The sequence below is a fragment of the Schistocerca serialis genome, chromosome 2 (genome assembly GCF_023864345.2).
Source record: "Schistocerca serialis cubense isolate TAMUIC-IGC-003099 chromosome 2, iqSchSeri2.2, whole genome shotgun sequence".
NCBI classification, from domain to species: domain Eukaryota; kingdom Metazoa; phylum Arthropoda; class Insecta; order Orthoptera; family Acrididae; genus Schistocerca; species Schistocerca serialis.
Genome location: NC_064639.1, coordinates 364,615,531 through 364,631,926, shown reverse-complemented (window position 1 = coordinate 364,631,926; position 16,396 = coordinate 364,615,531). Strand labels below are relative to the sequence as shown.

The 16,396-nt window shown below is 43.5% G+C and overlaps 1 protein-coding gene across 1 annotated transcript in view; it reads left to right on the top strand.

The window, feature by feature from the left end:
* The window catches only part of LOC126455549 (uncharacterized), a 56,725-nt gene extending 40,987 nt beyond the window's left edge, over positions 1–15,738 (top strand). The window contains exons 7-11 of the mRNA XM_050091304.1: positions 1,543–1,757; positions 3,684–3,876; positions 7,647–7,868; positions 11,071–11,289; positions 14,264–15,738. Of these exons, the coding sequence (XP_049947261.1) occupies positions 1,543–1,757; positions 3,684–3,876; positions 7,647–7,868; positions 11,071–11,289; positions 14,264–14,550 (1,136 nt within the window). The 3' untranslated portion in view covers positions 14,551–15,738. The remainder of the gene's footprint in view (positions 1–1,542; positions 1,758–3,683; positions 3,877–7,646; positions 7,869–11,070; positions 11,290–14,263) is intronic.
* The last annotated feature ends 658 nt before the right edge of the window (positions 15,739–16,396 follow it).

Genomic DNA, 16,396 nt, shown 5'->3' with positions numbered 1-16,396 from the left:
CAAGACAATGAGTGTGATCACACCCTTTTGGAGTGCAGCGCGACCGAATGTTTGCTCTGGTGCGCTCCAAAGTGGTCAGGCCACGATCAATGGGGTTCCTGGTCCGTCATGTCCTTAGAGAAAGGTTGAATCATCCGTGGATGTCAGCAGTGTCAAACTTTATCAAGAAAGTGGTCTTGTTGCTCATCACACCACAAACTGCCGTTTTTGACCACGAAGTGTGTGGAAATCAACGTCCAAAGGGAAAGGGTGGTTTCGTTGACGCCATGTATGTCAGCGCCGGGGTATCGTCGAGTCGGTTTTGAGTGGTGGTGCATCGGAAATGTTTTTTCTCTGTCACCCAGAAGAAAACCCAAGTCATATCAACGCTGGGAGTCACGGTTCTGACCTTCATCGCAGAAGCATCACAAGAAGGGGTGAAATGTGATTATGAGAGGGTGTGACGACCTTCCCATCGTGTGACGCGGCTACGGTGGCGTTGGACAGAATTGTGGTCAAATTTGGTGCCAATGTGACAACATTAGCCCGTCTTGCACCCCGCCTGAACTGCAGAGCACGTGTCGACACCCTGGTTTCTGAAGCGTCGCAGACCCCGAGGGTAACGTCGAAGGCGCCATGCTTTTGCTCTATGACACAGCAAAACTGTAGGCACTTTTGAGCCAAATTTTAAACTTGTGCGCGGCAATCGGAGACATTTACGGGGTACCGAAAAAGTGATCCCTTAACTGCGTTGCGTAGTGCAGTGTTAGCGTTATACATCTTTGCTAGCGGTCGCTGTTGTTATGTAAAATTATGGAAATGGATGGTTAACCTTTAGCAGAGAGGGGGAGAGAGAGGGGGGGAGGGGGGAGAGGACTTCCTAAACTGCATGTAAATGCAAACTGAAGCCTATCTTTTAACCACCTAACGTAAATATCAACTAATTAACCCTTTCACTTCAACTTTTTGCATAGTGAAGGACAATGATGTACCGTTATTTTAATTAATGTCGTAATCTGAAGTAACAATACGAAAACAAAATGCTTCCCGGCGTTTCATTTTTCAAAGCGAGGAGCGATGGGACATTCAGCGTTGTTCCTAAGTTCATTTCAGAAGACTACTGTTTAAAATCTGCATGATATAAATAAAAAGAGTACGGAGAATCTCACGAGGTTTTAAACTCATATTATTGGTGCTCAGTAGGGGCATCGTTTGTGACGCTTCAAACGTCAAAAGGTGCGTGCAGTTCGTTGAGTCGAATTTCACGGGAAGGCGGGACAGCAGCCAGCTTTGCAGGTCTGCTTATTGAGTTGCCTATCTGGAACTATGAACTAATTCGATGCGGAGTAGAGCAGAGGGCTTGCAACGAATCTTAAGATAGCTTAACCTACAGGTGCGAGCTGTAATTATAATAAACCAGAAACAGCGACTGGCGTGGTCTGGAAACCATTATCAGGCTTCCCCTCACCAATAACATGCGGCAAATTCACATTTGTTCTCTGATAATCTATCGTGAAAGCGTTAAAGTAATGTGCCAGCTAATGCTCCCCTCTTTGTTGGCAGTGGAGTCGCTGGTGACGTATGCGGGCGAGCGCTGGGACTTCGTGCTGGAGGCGTCTGCGGCGGTGTCCAGCTACTGGGTGCGGTTCCAGGGTCTGATGGACTGCGGCGCTGAGTTCACCAAGGCCCACGAGGTGGCAGTGCTGCGCTACCAGGGATCGAATCTCGCGATGCCAGCGGGGAACGTCTCCTGGGAGGACGCCCAACGACCGGGACTCGTAAGTACTGCGTGCTGTCTGTCTAAACCAGTACTGTGTCCACACCCAGCTAGCACCTCCACTTCCACATAAATAAAGTTAACACTGTTGTCTTCTCCGTACACAGACCGCTTATGTCCTTGTCTAAAATACTAATCGTCATTATCATCCTCTTCTTCTTCATCTTCTTCGTCTCCTCTGTACACACAGCAAAGAACCACTTATTGCGGGACATACCTGCTAGTCGCTATCTGATTACCTTCTCCATTTCTAATCCTGTACCAGCTCTCACCTTCTCTAACACCTGGAACCCTCTCGCCTGTTCTACATTCCCATAAACTTGAGTCCTATCAGCAAGTTGTATCTCTCGTCCTTGAGTACACTAGCTCGATAATGCGCACCCATCGGCATACTCCGTCTTCCTTTCACGCCCAAACCTTTTACCCAGGGTAATTTTAACCACCCTTCTCTCCCAGACCATGATATAACGCCTGATATTTGCCTAACATGTCAGCTTCAATCCATCCCATATGTCCCAACCCAAATAAAGGCTCCAATCCACCCTCTCTCTGCCTATATGAAGCCCTTCTGATCTCCTAATTCTTACATCCTTCTTCCCTACACATCATACATTCTTTTAGGTACAACATCGTCTCCACTACCTTCGACATAAAACTTCCTTAGCCCAATTTACTAGGAGTTTCCACTTATATCAGCGTCGCTACTCGCATTATCAACATCACGCCATGCACATCGTATTAAAATTATTTTTATATTCCCTCTTGTCTGCAAATCGAAGGTTGAAGAGTGGCAACATTGCCGTTTCCGGTCCGCCATCGATAGGCGTAATGTGCATAACTTCTAAATAAAACTTTAAAAATAGTATTCGAGGATGGCACGCTACTGCTTAGCATTTTTATGTTTCACTCTTTGAAAGAGTGCATTCCCTAATGAGGATTTTAAACTCAGTTTCATAGCACATTCCACCAGAGAGTGAAATTTTTAGTCGGAAAACCGTCCATAGCCTTGAAACATTGAAACAATGGTCTCCTACGTATGAACTCCACAACTTTGGAGATATTTGTAGAATCAATGAAACCCTTGAAGAGTAATAAATTGTGACTGCAGTATAAATGTTCGCTCTTTATTATGTCACACTATGCTTTTCAGGGTTCTATGGTCTCAAACAAGTAATAATTTGTTTTTTTTAGAATATTTCTTTTGACCTTAAATGACATGAAGTTCTGCAAAATTACTTTTCTGAGACAGTATCCATTAGTTTATTCATACTGAGTATGAAGGGGCGATCTGCATTTACTTTCTTAGGAGAAGAAAAACTTCTTAGCCACGATCGCAATAAAACACTCTATTGTGGATGGGCGGTTTCGGTAAAACTATGTTACAATGGCTATTGTGCCACGCCAAGCGCTAAGGGATGCACACAACCCACTCAATTATCACGGATTGTAGCACCTTTTGTAATGATATTACAGATCTGACGATGATAACATTGTTTTACCGAAATCGGTCATCTACATTACAGTGTTTTATTACAATCTTGGCTAAGAAGTTTTTCTTCTCCTAAGAAATGCTGGAATGGTTCCTTCGGAAAGGTCAAGCGAACCCATCGTTGTAAACAAAAGACGGCGTATGCAGGGAGACAACACGCACTGTAAATAACTAGCGCGATGACACAACCAAAGATAACCAACTCCATAGTGTTGTATTCATCAAAACAAATCTCATTCCAAACTTCCAAGGTGATCCTCGTCCTCTCAGAGCCTCTGCGTCATCTCTAATGACGTTACATCGATGGGACGTTAAATAAAACCCTATCCAATCCTCCGCATTCTCCTCCTCCTCGTTCTGAGCAGTTGCGAAGTGCAGCATTTCTTTTTATACGAGTGTATGTTCGTAGACTGTATGGGTGTACTTGTTTGCAAACAGTCGCTGAACACGCTGAATGCTGGGCCGGGCACCGCTGACTCGCTGGTGATGTCCGAGCTGAGTGCCGCTTCCACACTGCGGGACGACGCCAGCCTGTCGCCACGAGCGGCGCACACCTTCTACCTGGGCTACGACTTCTACGCCATCGACAACCCGCACTTCCACCACCCCAAGTACTACGGCATGTCGCACGGTGAGTACTTGGCCACAGTCTCCTCCACATGTACAGGTTAAGCTTAAGCATCAATTCCTGACCCTGCCCAATATAACAACTACAGCATCGAAATATTTGCTACCTGAATTACAACGAGCAAACCAATGTAATGTTCAATAGAACAAGCACTTGTACTGAGTAGCCTAAGGGAAACTGTTTTTCATTTATAATTAAGAAGTTGTTCAACCAAAAGACATGAGTTTACCCTTTTTATTGCTCATGAAAACCACACATTGCATGTTGTACCACCATAAAGCGAGACCTTCAGAGGTGGTGGTCCAGATTACTGTACACACCAGTACCTCTAATACACAGCAGCACGTCTTCTTGCATTGATGCATGCCCGTATTCGTCGTGGCATACTATCCACAAGTTCATAGAGGCAATGTTGGTCCAGATTGTCCCACTCTTCAAGGGCGATTCGGCATAGATCCCTCAGAGTGGTTGGTGGGTCACGTCGTCCATAAACAGCCCTTGTCAATCTATCCCAGGCATGTTCGATAGGGTTCATGTATGGAGAACTTGCTGGCCACTCTAGTCGAGCGATGCCGTTATCCTGAAGAAAGTCATTCACGAGATGTGCACGATGGGGGCGCGAATTCTCGTCCATGAAAAGAATGCCTCGCCAATATGCTGCCGATATGGTTGCACTATCGGTCGAAGGATGGCATTCACGTATCTTACAGTCGTTATGGCGCCTTCCATGACCACCAGAGACGTACGTCGGCCCCACATAATGCCACCCCAAAACAGCAGGGGATCTCCACCTTGCTACACTCGCTAGACAGTGTGTCTAAGGCGTTCAGCCTGACCGGGTTACCTCCAAACACGCCTCCGATGATTGCCTGGTTGAAGGCATATGCGACACTCATCGGTGAAGAGAACGTGATGCCAATCCTGAGCGGTCCATTCGACATGTTGTTGGGCCCATCTGTACCGCTCTGAAAGGTGTCGTGATTGCAAAGTTGGACCTCGCCATGAACGTCGGGAGTGAATTTGCGCATCATGCAGCCTGTTGCGCACAGTTTGAGTCGTAACACCACGTCCTGTGGCTGCACAAAAAGCGTTATTCAGCATGGTGGCGTTGCTGTCAGGGTTCCTCTGAGCTATGAACCATAGGTAGCGTTCATCCAATGCAGTAGTAGCCCTTGGGCGGCGTGAGCGAGGCATGTCATCGACAGTTCCTGTCTGTCTGTATCTCCTGCATGTCCTAACAACATCGCTTTCGTTCACTCCGAGACGCCTGGACACTTCTCATGTTGAAAGCCCTTCCCGACACAAGCTAACAATGCGGATGCAATACAACCGCGATAATGATCGTCTAGGCACGATTGAACCACAGGCAACACGAACCGCGTACCTCCTTCCTGGTGGAATGACTGGAACTGATCGACTGTCGCACCCCCTCCGTCTAATAGGCGCTGCTCAAGCATGCTTGTTTACATCTTTGGGCGGGTTTAGTAACATCTCTGAACTCTCAAAAGGACTGTGTCTGTGATACAATATCCACAGTCAACGTCTATCGCCGTCCGCTGTGACCTTGCGGTTCTAGGCACTTCAGTCCGGAGCGGCGCTGCTGCTACGGTCGCGGGTTCGAATCTTGCCACGGGCATGGATGTGTGTGATGTCCTTGGCTTACTTAGGTTTAAGTCTTTTAAATCCCATAGTGCTTAGAGCCATTTGAACCATTTTTTCAACGTCTGTCTTCAAGAGTTCTGGGAACCGGGGTGATGCAAAACTTTTTTTAATGTGTGTATAACCCTCCCCATGATGTACATTGTGACAACCTCATAACGTTAAGAAAAACAGACAGAAGACATTTTGTAGATACTTGAAATCAATAAACGTAAGACAGAATTTCTTATAGTGTTTATTAACGAGTCTGTCAACAGGTACATTTATATTAGGCGACTAATTTCAAACATTACAGGTTCATTTTAAGCCTAGCCTACTGAGGCTGCACTTATAGTGCCTGATCTTAATAATAAACATCAAAGTGGGAAGACATGCTTTATAATTTTTTACAGAATGAAATGGATTTTGACTTGGTAAGAGTCATGGGTGGATTAATGCGTTCATTCTGTAAAAATTTATAAAGCATGTGTTGCCACTTTGATGTTTATTACGAAGCAGTCTCAGTAGACCAGGCTTGAAAATAAACCTGTAACATTTCAAAATAGTCGCCTTGCAACTGTTGACAGATTCGTTAGTAAACACTGTAAGCAATGTAATAAAGTTTCTGGGTCCCTGTCAACAAAATTATGAAACAAAAAAATGGAAGAGTTTCAAATAGAAAAACACTAATCATTTGCAAACGGAACGCGAATGGGGGATCAGTTAGTGGTACCAGGAGTACCCCCACTACACACCTTAAAGTACCTTGCGGAGTAAAGATGTAGATTTAGATACAGATGTAGATGTTACCATCAAGATGAATGAAGAAATCGTTACTTCGAAAAGGGCGGATCCGATTTCCTTCCCCAAACTTGACATGTCCGAGTTTGTGCTTCATGTCGTCGACGAAACATTAAAGGTTAACTTCTGTTCTTTTTTACCTGAAGGATCTGGAATCGCGTACAGAGTGTAATGCATAAACAGTTAAGTAGATACAAGGATTTACTTATTGCACCTTTCAATATAAAGATCATTATGATCTAGTGTGCCGCTTCGTTAGGTGCTTTTTTTGTTCAATATCTCTCTCTCTCTCTCTCTCTCTCTCTCTCTCTCTCTCTCTCTCTCTGTGTCATTAAGTAAAGCTTTCATTAAATAAAGCTCGCGCCAGAAGCACGATAACACGCGGATGAGTCCAAGATACAGCAGATTGTGTCGGTGTCACATTCTAACAGTTGTTTCTGTTGCTGTGCAACTGACATCTGAAACTATACAGTACTTTATTACTGTAGCAATAACTGGGCCTAAACAGTAACTGATATTTACATTATTTACGTAAAGTTTTTCTTAAAAATCAATATACAACTGTGCATCCTGTAGTGTTACGTAGTGTGCTTGCTTATCTTACCAGTCACTTCATAAGTAACTCCAACGTCAATTGTTTGATGTTCCACTACGAGTGTACAGAACAGAGACCAGCCTCTTATTTGGGAGTGATGTATCTAATGCATTTTATTATAGTTTTTCAATTTTTCTGTCATTTTAACATAGCGCAGTTATGATTTTTACATAGGAAAACATAAATATTCGAATTTTTTCTGTCAGTTTACCTTGATACAACTGCCCCGTTTTTTAATTGCTCGCCATTTCATCTTGACACATTTTCCTGGTAAAATTTTTTATTGATTGCCATTTTACATTGGAAAAAATGACCGAAATTTAGAGCCTTCAATTTCATAACAGCACAAATGAGCTCTTTCTGCCTTCTAGGTTCAGAGATGTGAGGGGTGGGAAGGAAATTGGGTAACACTGTGGAATCACGTAGAATTTCTCTAAATAACTATTACTTTGGATGGAATGAGTTTCAAATCTCTGTCTGAGCAACCAGATTGAGAATTTTGGTTGTATGCCCTCAATTGCTTCAGGCTAATGCTTTCCGCCCCCCCCCCTTTGTGTGTGTGTGTGTGTGTGTGTGTGTGTGTGTGTGTGTGTGTGTGTGTGTGTGTGTGTGTATATAATCCAGGTCACGGTCGTGTCCTGCCTCCATACCCTCATTCTACTAAGGTAGTGCGTCATTTGTAACGACTTTGATGTGGACGGCGGGACGCCATGCTGTAACCTCGATGCTCCCCTTGCAGTGGTGCGGAACGACCACAAGCTGTTCACGCCGCAGTTCAACCACCTGTCGCTGCGCCTGCCGTCGTTCCCGCTGCTGTCGCAGTTCTCTGACCTGGACGAGTCCACCACCTGCAACCAGACCAGCATGGCGGGACAGGGCTGCGAGGCGGGCTACTGCGAGTGCCTGCACATGCTGCGCGTGCCGCTGGGCGCCGTCGTCGAGATCGTGCTCGTCGACGAAGGTATGTCAGGGTGTAACTAGGCTAAACTAATCAAACTAGAGCTGTCCTCGGCTTGAAAATAGTTTTGGGCAGAACAGTGCTTTATTGGGCTTGGCCCTTTTGGAGCTGATATGCCCTTGTCCTCCTCTGACCTTTGATCTGACTGACCTAGACATTTGTAAGGGGTTCTGTAGTTGTCTACGGTATAGTTCATGTTATCAGTTACCTTAATTAGTTCAGTAGTGCAAACGCCATCTGTCGGACATTTTGTGAACTTTGTTTTTTTTTTGTTCTAATAAAACTCCATGCCATTCCAAGCATGTGTGTCAATTTGTACCTCTCTATCTACATTATTCCGTGATTTATTCAGTTTTCAAATTTGTACTGACTTTTTGATCAACCGGTTTATCAGCCTGGTTTTCCTAAACTTCACAGCACAAACGCTGCTTTAGTAAGGTAACTGGTGACAAAATATGCCACAGAAAATTGTGAGACCACAATATTAACAAAGCATTTGATATCGTCAGCTTTAGCATCCTGCCCAGAAAAAAGCGACAGTTAAAATATTTAGATATGGCCCTAAATGGGTCGAAAACCACTTCAGATACAGACATTAGTGTGTTGTCTGTGGGAATGAAAAATCTTCCTGGAATCATGCCACATGGATCAGTCTTGGTCCCACTATTGTTCTCCTTGAACGTCAGTGACATCTCGTTGATTCTTCTTATTTTTCTTGTGCCCCTGTCCCGCATCTGCGCAAGTTCAACACCGTTATTAATGGATTTGATGTGGTTTATTTGAGGAGTGGCCCGATGCCCTTCCTGTCGCCACCCATTAACCCTGGGTCGGTATACCTGCACCTCAGGTGTCTGTGGTGAAAGTCTGCGAAAGACCTAGAGCTACCGCCATTTTCTACACGATTGTCGGTCTGTGGTCAGTGATCAGATGGACGCAAAACCTGGACTTTGAACTACATATGAAGAAGTCGCAATTTTTTTTAGTTCCCCTTTACAAATTAATTAGCTCTGAATTCTGTGAAAAATTGCCTGCTATTTTTCTGGAAGGCATGCAAATATATCATAAAACGGTCAAGAACTTGCGTGTAGCTTTGGATGAACACTTAAGATTGGCAGAAAACACTGTACTCACATGTAAGGAGGTTTTCGCTTGCCTCTATTCCCTAAGACGTTTTAGAATATATTTCGAAAGGATGTGAAATGTACAGCTAGTCAATCCCTCGAACTATGAACCTCCATTACTGCGGTGCAATCCAGCACGACACGAAGAGTAACAACTCTAGACGGTTATGTGCACCATATCTGCAACATTCTTCTATTTGTCCGTGGTATGACGGCTGCTGCCAGGCAAGTTTGTCACTTGTTGTGTCTACTTCCTCAGTGCCCATGCATCGCATTACCTCACAGCAGAAACCAAGGTCTCAACTAGCGTACCCATCCACATATCAAAATCATTCGCAGAGTCCTTCTCTGCTGCTGTTTCCCTCTGAAATCCGCTACCCTGCTTTCCGGGTACAGTTCAATGTCCTGTTTCGTTTAAGAAGAAGCTGAAGCACTTATTTTTTGTCAGCTTCAAAACAATTCCATATAAAACTTTACGTATATGGTTAGTTTCTCTCTGTCAAAGAGTTAGTCAGTACCTTCCTTTTCGTTTCGCAGTCGGTCACGAACAGAATGGTAGAGGGTACTTTTTACAATAACATGTATTAATATTTCTTCCTATTCCATTCACTCAAGCTCTTGTTTCCCTAATTGAGTGAACAAAGGGATAAATGAGGAGTAGTCAGTCGTAAGACTTTAGTTATCGCACGAGAAAATAAAGTAGCGTTAAATAATTTTTTATATAAAATGCATGGCACACAAATCTTGACGTTCTATGTATTTCATTCCGACCGGTTTTGGTTATAAACAGTCCACACGGTCATCGAAAAATTAATTTGCAGCCAACCCTACTCATCAAAACTAAAGGCATCTTTTTTTTACGAAATTTCTGCCATTTGTCTGCTAATTGTTCATATTTTTAACACAATCATGATTTCGGATTTGTAGCCATTTTCAAGTGTATGTAGAACTATTAAAATAGTCTGACCTGTCTCTGACATGTCATTGTCGAAAAAACACACATATTTCAATGGTGACGTGTGATAGACAGGTCAGTCATGTTTTAACACTTCAAGGTGCACTTGAAAATGACTGCAAAGCCGAAATCATAACTGTGTAAAATAAATGAACAATGAACAGTAAAATGAAGCAAATTTCTTTCAAAAAATTCTGTATGACTGTGGTCCATCACGAAGGAAACATCATTAACTATAAGTATCGTTCATTTCGAACATTACACGTATGATATCTGTGTGAACAGAGACTAAATAAAGAGAATCAACACGAGAAACATGGGACATACACTGGCATTAAAGGGACAGACCTCACAGTACAAAGTTCAAAGATGAAGGACTACGAAGGAATTACATTCGTAGCCAGGATAAACGTAACCTAAAGTCAGTATTTGTGTTTCATTCCTTTTATAAAAAATTTACAAGTTGATAACTTGCTTAACAGGATGTTTAAATCACCGCAAAGATGTTCAAACTTTTTCTCTGTTTGCAGGTACATGACTGCAGTCCTGGTACACACTGAAATTCCCGTACCAAAGTACTATAGCACGCCGGTAGAGGAGGCAAAACAAAACTGCCCATCACAGTGATGAAGTGGAGTCTTGTGCCTTTTCAGCAGCAGCGGAAATGTTGCAGCTTTGTCAGAGACGACTAAAGAAGTCTTTTGGTTTGGCTGACAGCTGCAACATTTCTGGTGATACTGAAAACGAATTAGTGTAAGATACTCCACTCAATCAATGGCCTGCACTGTTTTGTTTGCCGTCTCCAGCGGCCTGCTACAGTACTGTGGCGCGGGATTTCACTGCGTACCACATCTGCAGCCACGTACCTGCAAACAAAGAACAGAAATTATTTATGCAACCTTATTTTTTCGAGGCGAATATAACGTTATGACCGCTCCTCGTATGCTATGTAGAGTACAGAAGAACATTCCAAGTTACTGCAATAATTTAAAAGACATTGCATATCTTCAGTGGACGCAAAAAAAAACATGACTAAAAATCGTGTATTCGCTAGCCTTAACATAGAATGTCCTCCTGGTCATACGCCACCTGTTGAGGACGAGTGACTTATGTACGCCTTCTGTCACAGGTAACATGTACAACGCAAACCACCCGTTCCACCTGCACGGGCATGCGTTCCGCGTGGTAGCCATGGGTAAACTGGGCACCAACACGTCTGTGGAGGAGGTGCGCGCGCTGGATAGAGCCGGAGGCATCAAGCGGAAGCTCCACGGCGCCCCCATCAAGGACACCGTCACCGTGCCGGATGGCGGCTTTACGGTGCTCAGAGTCTCCGCCGACAATCCAGGTAAGCAAGGCTTCGCAAGAGGCTTAGAGTCTAGACAGAATTTCCAGAGGGGTGTGTGCTCATTTGAAACTTCGTGGAAGATTAAAAATGTGTGTCGGATCGTGAGTCGAACATGGAACATTTCTCTATTTCGGCTCTGCTGGTAGAGCGTTTTCTTAAAAACGTAAAGGTTTCGAGTCCAGCACGTGCCAGAAATTTTCAGGAACAATCTAGAATTGATAGTTTTCCGTAGCTGTAGCTTCATCATCATCTGCGTTCGGGCACCATAGGCAACAGTGTTTGTTGAAATGCCAGGGTAAAACCCATCCTATAGCTGAGTCGGTATAAGAAGATCCCCAATAGCAGTGGACGCAGCGGCTTTGTGCACCTAGCTCGATCAATCACATTTCGCGACGTTGTAAACGCCACTATAACATTGTGTTGTCACAGCTATACAGGATGATTCAGCTGCCTCTACCTGTGGGTTCTATGCAACCCGCAACATCTTCAAAAACCACCTGCGAAATTTTCGTATTCTCTAGCTCGATATGTGCGAAAGAGCTTATCAGCAAGAAAAAGTTCCTTCAATGTCTGATATTGCACCTAATGTTTGTTCAAAGTCACTAAGTGCTCTCATTCTTAAGTTCAAATGGTTCAAATGGCTCTGAGACTATGGGACTTAACTTCTAAAGGTCATCAGACCCCTAGAACTTAGAGTTACTTAAACCTAACTAACCTAAGGACATCACACACGTCCATGGCCGAGGCAGGATTCGAACCTGAGACCGGAGCGGTCGCGCGGTTCCAGACTGTAGCGCCTAGAACCGCTCGGCCACGCTGGCCGGCTCATTCTTAAGTATTTAATGAATGTACTTTGGGTATTTGTGCACTGTCATTTATGATGTCTCAAGACAATCACACAGTATCCAACTTTAATACTTGTTTTATAGTGATAAAAATTAAATAGTGAGTTAATTATGACAGAACTTTAAATTTGGCCAATAATTACGCGAAATATTGAAAAGCAAATATTCGGTGCTCCTGGAAGCCATTAGATAGGCTATCTGCAAATGGCGCCTGGATAGCGGTTTAGTAATAGATACACAAAAACGGTTCTCTGATATTCATAGATATCATCATGTTTTTTTTTTGAATTATCAGTCTTTCGACTCGTTTGACGCGGCCCTCCACGCATTCCTCTCCTGTGGCACCCTCTTCAGATCAGAGTAGCATTTGCAGCCTACATCCTCAGCAATTTGCTGGTTGTATTCCGAATTCTGTCTTCCTCTACAGTTTTTACCCTCTACAGCTGCCTTCAGTGTCCTTCTTCTTGTCATTGTTTTCCATACATTACTTTCCTCGCTGATTCTGCGGAGAACCTCATCATTCCGTAAGTTACCAGTTTACCTAATTTTCAACATTGTTCTTTAGCACCACATCTCAGATGTTTTTATTTCCTTCTCTTTTGTTCCGGTTTTCCCGCAGTTCATGTCTCACTGCCATACAATGCTGTGCTCAAATCGTACATTCTCAGAAATTTCTTCCTCAGATTAAGGCCTATGTTTGATACGAGGAGACTTGTCTTGCCCAGAAATGCCCTTTTCGCCAGTGCTAGTCTGCTTTTTATCTCGTGCTTGCTCCGTCCGTCATGGATTATTTTGCTGTAATGGTAGCATAAATGGACAAGTTCGCCGGCCGGTGTGGCCGTGCGGTTCTAGGCGCTACAGTCCGGAACCGCGTGACCGCTACGGTCGCAGGCTCGAATCCTGCCTCGGGCATGGATGTGTGTGTGATGTCCTTAGGTTAGTTAGGTTTAAGTAGTTCTAAGTTCTAGGGGACTGATGACCTTAGCAGTTAAGTCCCATAGTGCTCAGAGCCATTTGAACCATTTTTTTTGGACAAGTTCTCCTCCTTCGTGATCAGCAGTAGTGGTGTTAAGATTCTCGCTGTTCTCATTTCTCCTACTTCTCAATTCTTTCATCTTTCTTCGATTTAGTCTTAGTCCATATTCTGTACTCGTTAGACTATGTAAGTAGGCTGTTTAGCTTTTTTATTGGTAACGCCACCTCTGTATGAAAATCACTGGCTGTGCTGTGTGCAGTCTGTGGCTGCTTTGCATTGTTGTAATACTCGCCATTGTAGTGTTAGGCAGCTGGCTGTGAACAGCGCGTAGCGTTGCGCAGTTGGAGGTGAGCCGCCAGCAGTGGTGGATGTGGGGAGAGAGATGGCGGAGTTTTGTAATTTGTCATGAACTGCTATATTTATATATGATGATATCAAGGTAAATACATTGTTTGTTCTCTATTAATATCTTTCATTTGCTAACTATCCCTATCAGTAGTTAGTGCCTTCCATAGTTTGAATCTTTTATTTAGCTGGCAGTAGTGGCGCTCGCTGTATTGCAGTAGCTTGAGCAGCGAAGATTTTTGTGAGGTAAGTGATTTGTGAAAGGTATAGTTTAATGTTAGTCAGGGCCATTCTTTTGTAGGGAATTTTGAAAGTCAGATTGCGTTGCGCTAACAAAATATTGTGTGTCAGTTTAAGCACAGTCGTGTATAAATTGTTCAAAGGGGAAGTTTCAACTATTCATTCCATTCAAAAGGTCCTGTAATTCTTCACTTTGACTGACGATAGGAATGTCACCACTGAATCTTATCATCGATATCCCGTCACTCTGGATTGTAGTCCAACACTTAAACCTATCTTTTATTTCCGTCGTTGCTTACCCCTATTTTTCTCAGGATTTCGAACATCTTGCACCATTTCATTGTCGAACGCTTTTTCCGAGTCGACAAATCCTACGAACGTGTCTCGATTTTTCTTTAGTCTTGCCTCTATTATCAACCGCAACGTCAGCACTGCCTCTCTGGTACCTTTACCTTTACTGAAGCCAAACTGAATGTCGTCTAACAGACCACCCTGTACTGAGACAGAATGGATGCGCTTGCAGCTGGATGTTTGGTGGCGCTTGTCTGATGAGAGCGTTTGTTGGCAGGCTACTGGTTGTTCCACTGCCACATCGAGTTCCACGTGGAGGTGGGCATGGCGGTGGTGTTCAAGGTGGGCGACCACTCCGACTTCCCGCCGCCGCCCCCAGGATTCCCTCGCTGCAACAGCTGGCTGCCGCCCTACCCTTCCAAGGGACACGCCCTCTCCCGCCTCACCGCCGACCCTCTTCGGGACCAGCCGGGTCAGTCGTCCGCGCCCGCAGCTGGCACGCTGGCCACCAGCGTCCTCCTGCTACTAGCTGGACTCGTCGCAGGTGGCGCCGCGACCAGCTGAACCGCCGTGCGCGAGTGCGGCGACAAGTGTACAAACCTAACGGACAGTATTACCGCCAAAGCGGCAGCGGACACCACCGTGCAATAACACACGACGGGAGAGCAGAGGTGCACTTCAGGGGGACAAATCCTACCTCCCGGATGGACCTACTGTGCCTCGCGTTGTGGTCGAGACTAAACTCGATTACCACCGTGTGATTAGATAGTTCAATGATAAACCGGAGTTACTGTAAAAATCCTTGCCATTTTGTATTTAACTGCGGCTGTGATCTTAAAATATGTAAGAAGAGAGGATGCTGTTTCAAAGAGCACGTAAAGCCGTCCAATAATTGACATTCCTTAGATGGATATACTGAAAATACACATGTGTAAATAACAACTGTCTTCCAATATGTGGATACTTGTGTACTGATTATATGAATATTTTAATGAAATGTAGAGTACAATGTAAAGAACTGTATATAGCGGGGTATAACGTAATAAGCGGTCTTGGGAGAGAATCCTATTGCTTGAATTTTTAATAGAACATTCAAGTACAAGTACAAAGCGTGTTTTACTACAATTAAAGACAGACATGTCTTCAAAAGTGTCATATTTTTGTGGTCACTTCGACCAATGGACACAAAATCACGCAAAAGGAATATTAACGCGAGAGCTTTTAACCTAAATGTGAATGTGGTTTAGATAATGAACTGAAGAAAATGTGTCAAGTGCTTACATCTTCTTTTTCGAGCAGCTTGTGTTACTTAACTTACGGAGTGAGATGCATACTGATGTTCCTATAGCACTAACAAAAACCTAATATTAGTCAATCTGAACCCCGAAAACAGTAGCCATCAAAGAATTTGTTAACCATCTTCACAGTGGAAGTGTTCCTCACTGAATCTTGTCACAAAAGTATAAGCGTCTTGGCGATTTTACGCGTCGATATCGTTAGTCTGATTATCGACATAAGTCTCGTATTGCTACATACCTTGTATCGCTAAATAGTATTAATTGTAGAAGTTTCCTAGAAATTGTACAAGCCAAATATTGTGGCTGGAAAGGACAGTTTTAATCTGGGAGGCGTCTTTCACATTACTGGTCTAACATTCCCATAATGTATTAAAAGAACTGATTAGTTTTTGTATTAATTATTTTATACTTTCAGCAATAAAAATTGCAACAATGTATATATTTTTATACTTAGGTGTATTTGTATGATATGTGAATATACTTCTATTTTTGTCACACACTGGAGTAAATTGACCGACTGTTCTGTAATATTCATTTTAAGTGAATAAAACAGTGAATAATAATGTACATGAGGTTTTCCAATTATGTCGATTAAGACAACAAATGTCTGTATTCTGAACAGCATGCTACTATAACTGTCACCTTCCTTCTCTAAAGTTTTATAGCATAAGTGACTGGGAATAAAACAAAGGATCATCGTTGGGCTATTTCTTGATAAGACGAATTGTGAAGAAATTGAGACGAAAATTTCCAAAATGAATCTTTCACTTTGCAGCGGGTGTACGCTGTTTAGAAATTTACTGGCTGATTTAAACAACGTGCACAAACAGCTCTCACTCCGAGGCCAGTAAAATATTTGCTCTATTTGCCATAATACGAACATTAACTTTCATATGCCATTACCTGAACAACGCACGATAGTAGGAAGATCATAGTGAAAGAGTTCTTTTTGGCTATTTTTCGTTTAATCTAATATACTGAGAATCAATATTTGTCCGTCCTCTGGCTAGTATCTGTTACTTCTTGCTCCACAGTACTTGATTGGCTTCTGTGTTTCTGCCCCATTCCAGCGATTATCCTGCTCTGTGCACTGCATCTTTAATTGTAGCATC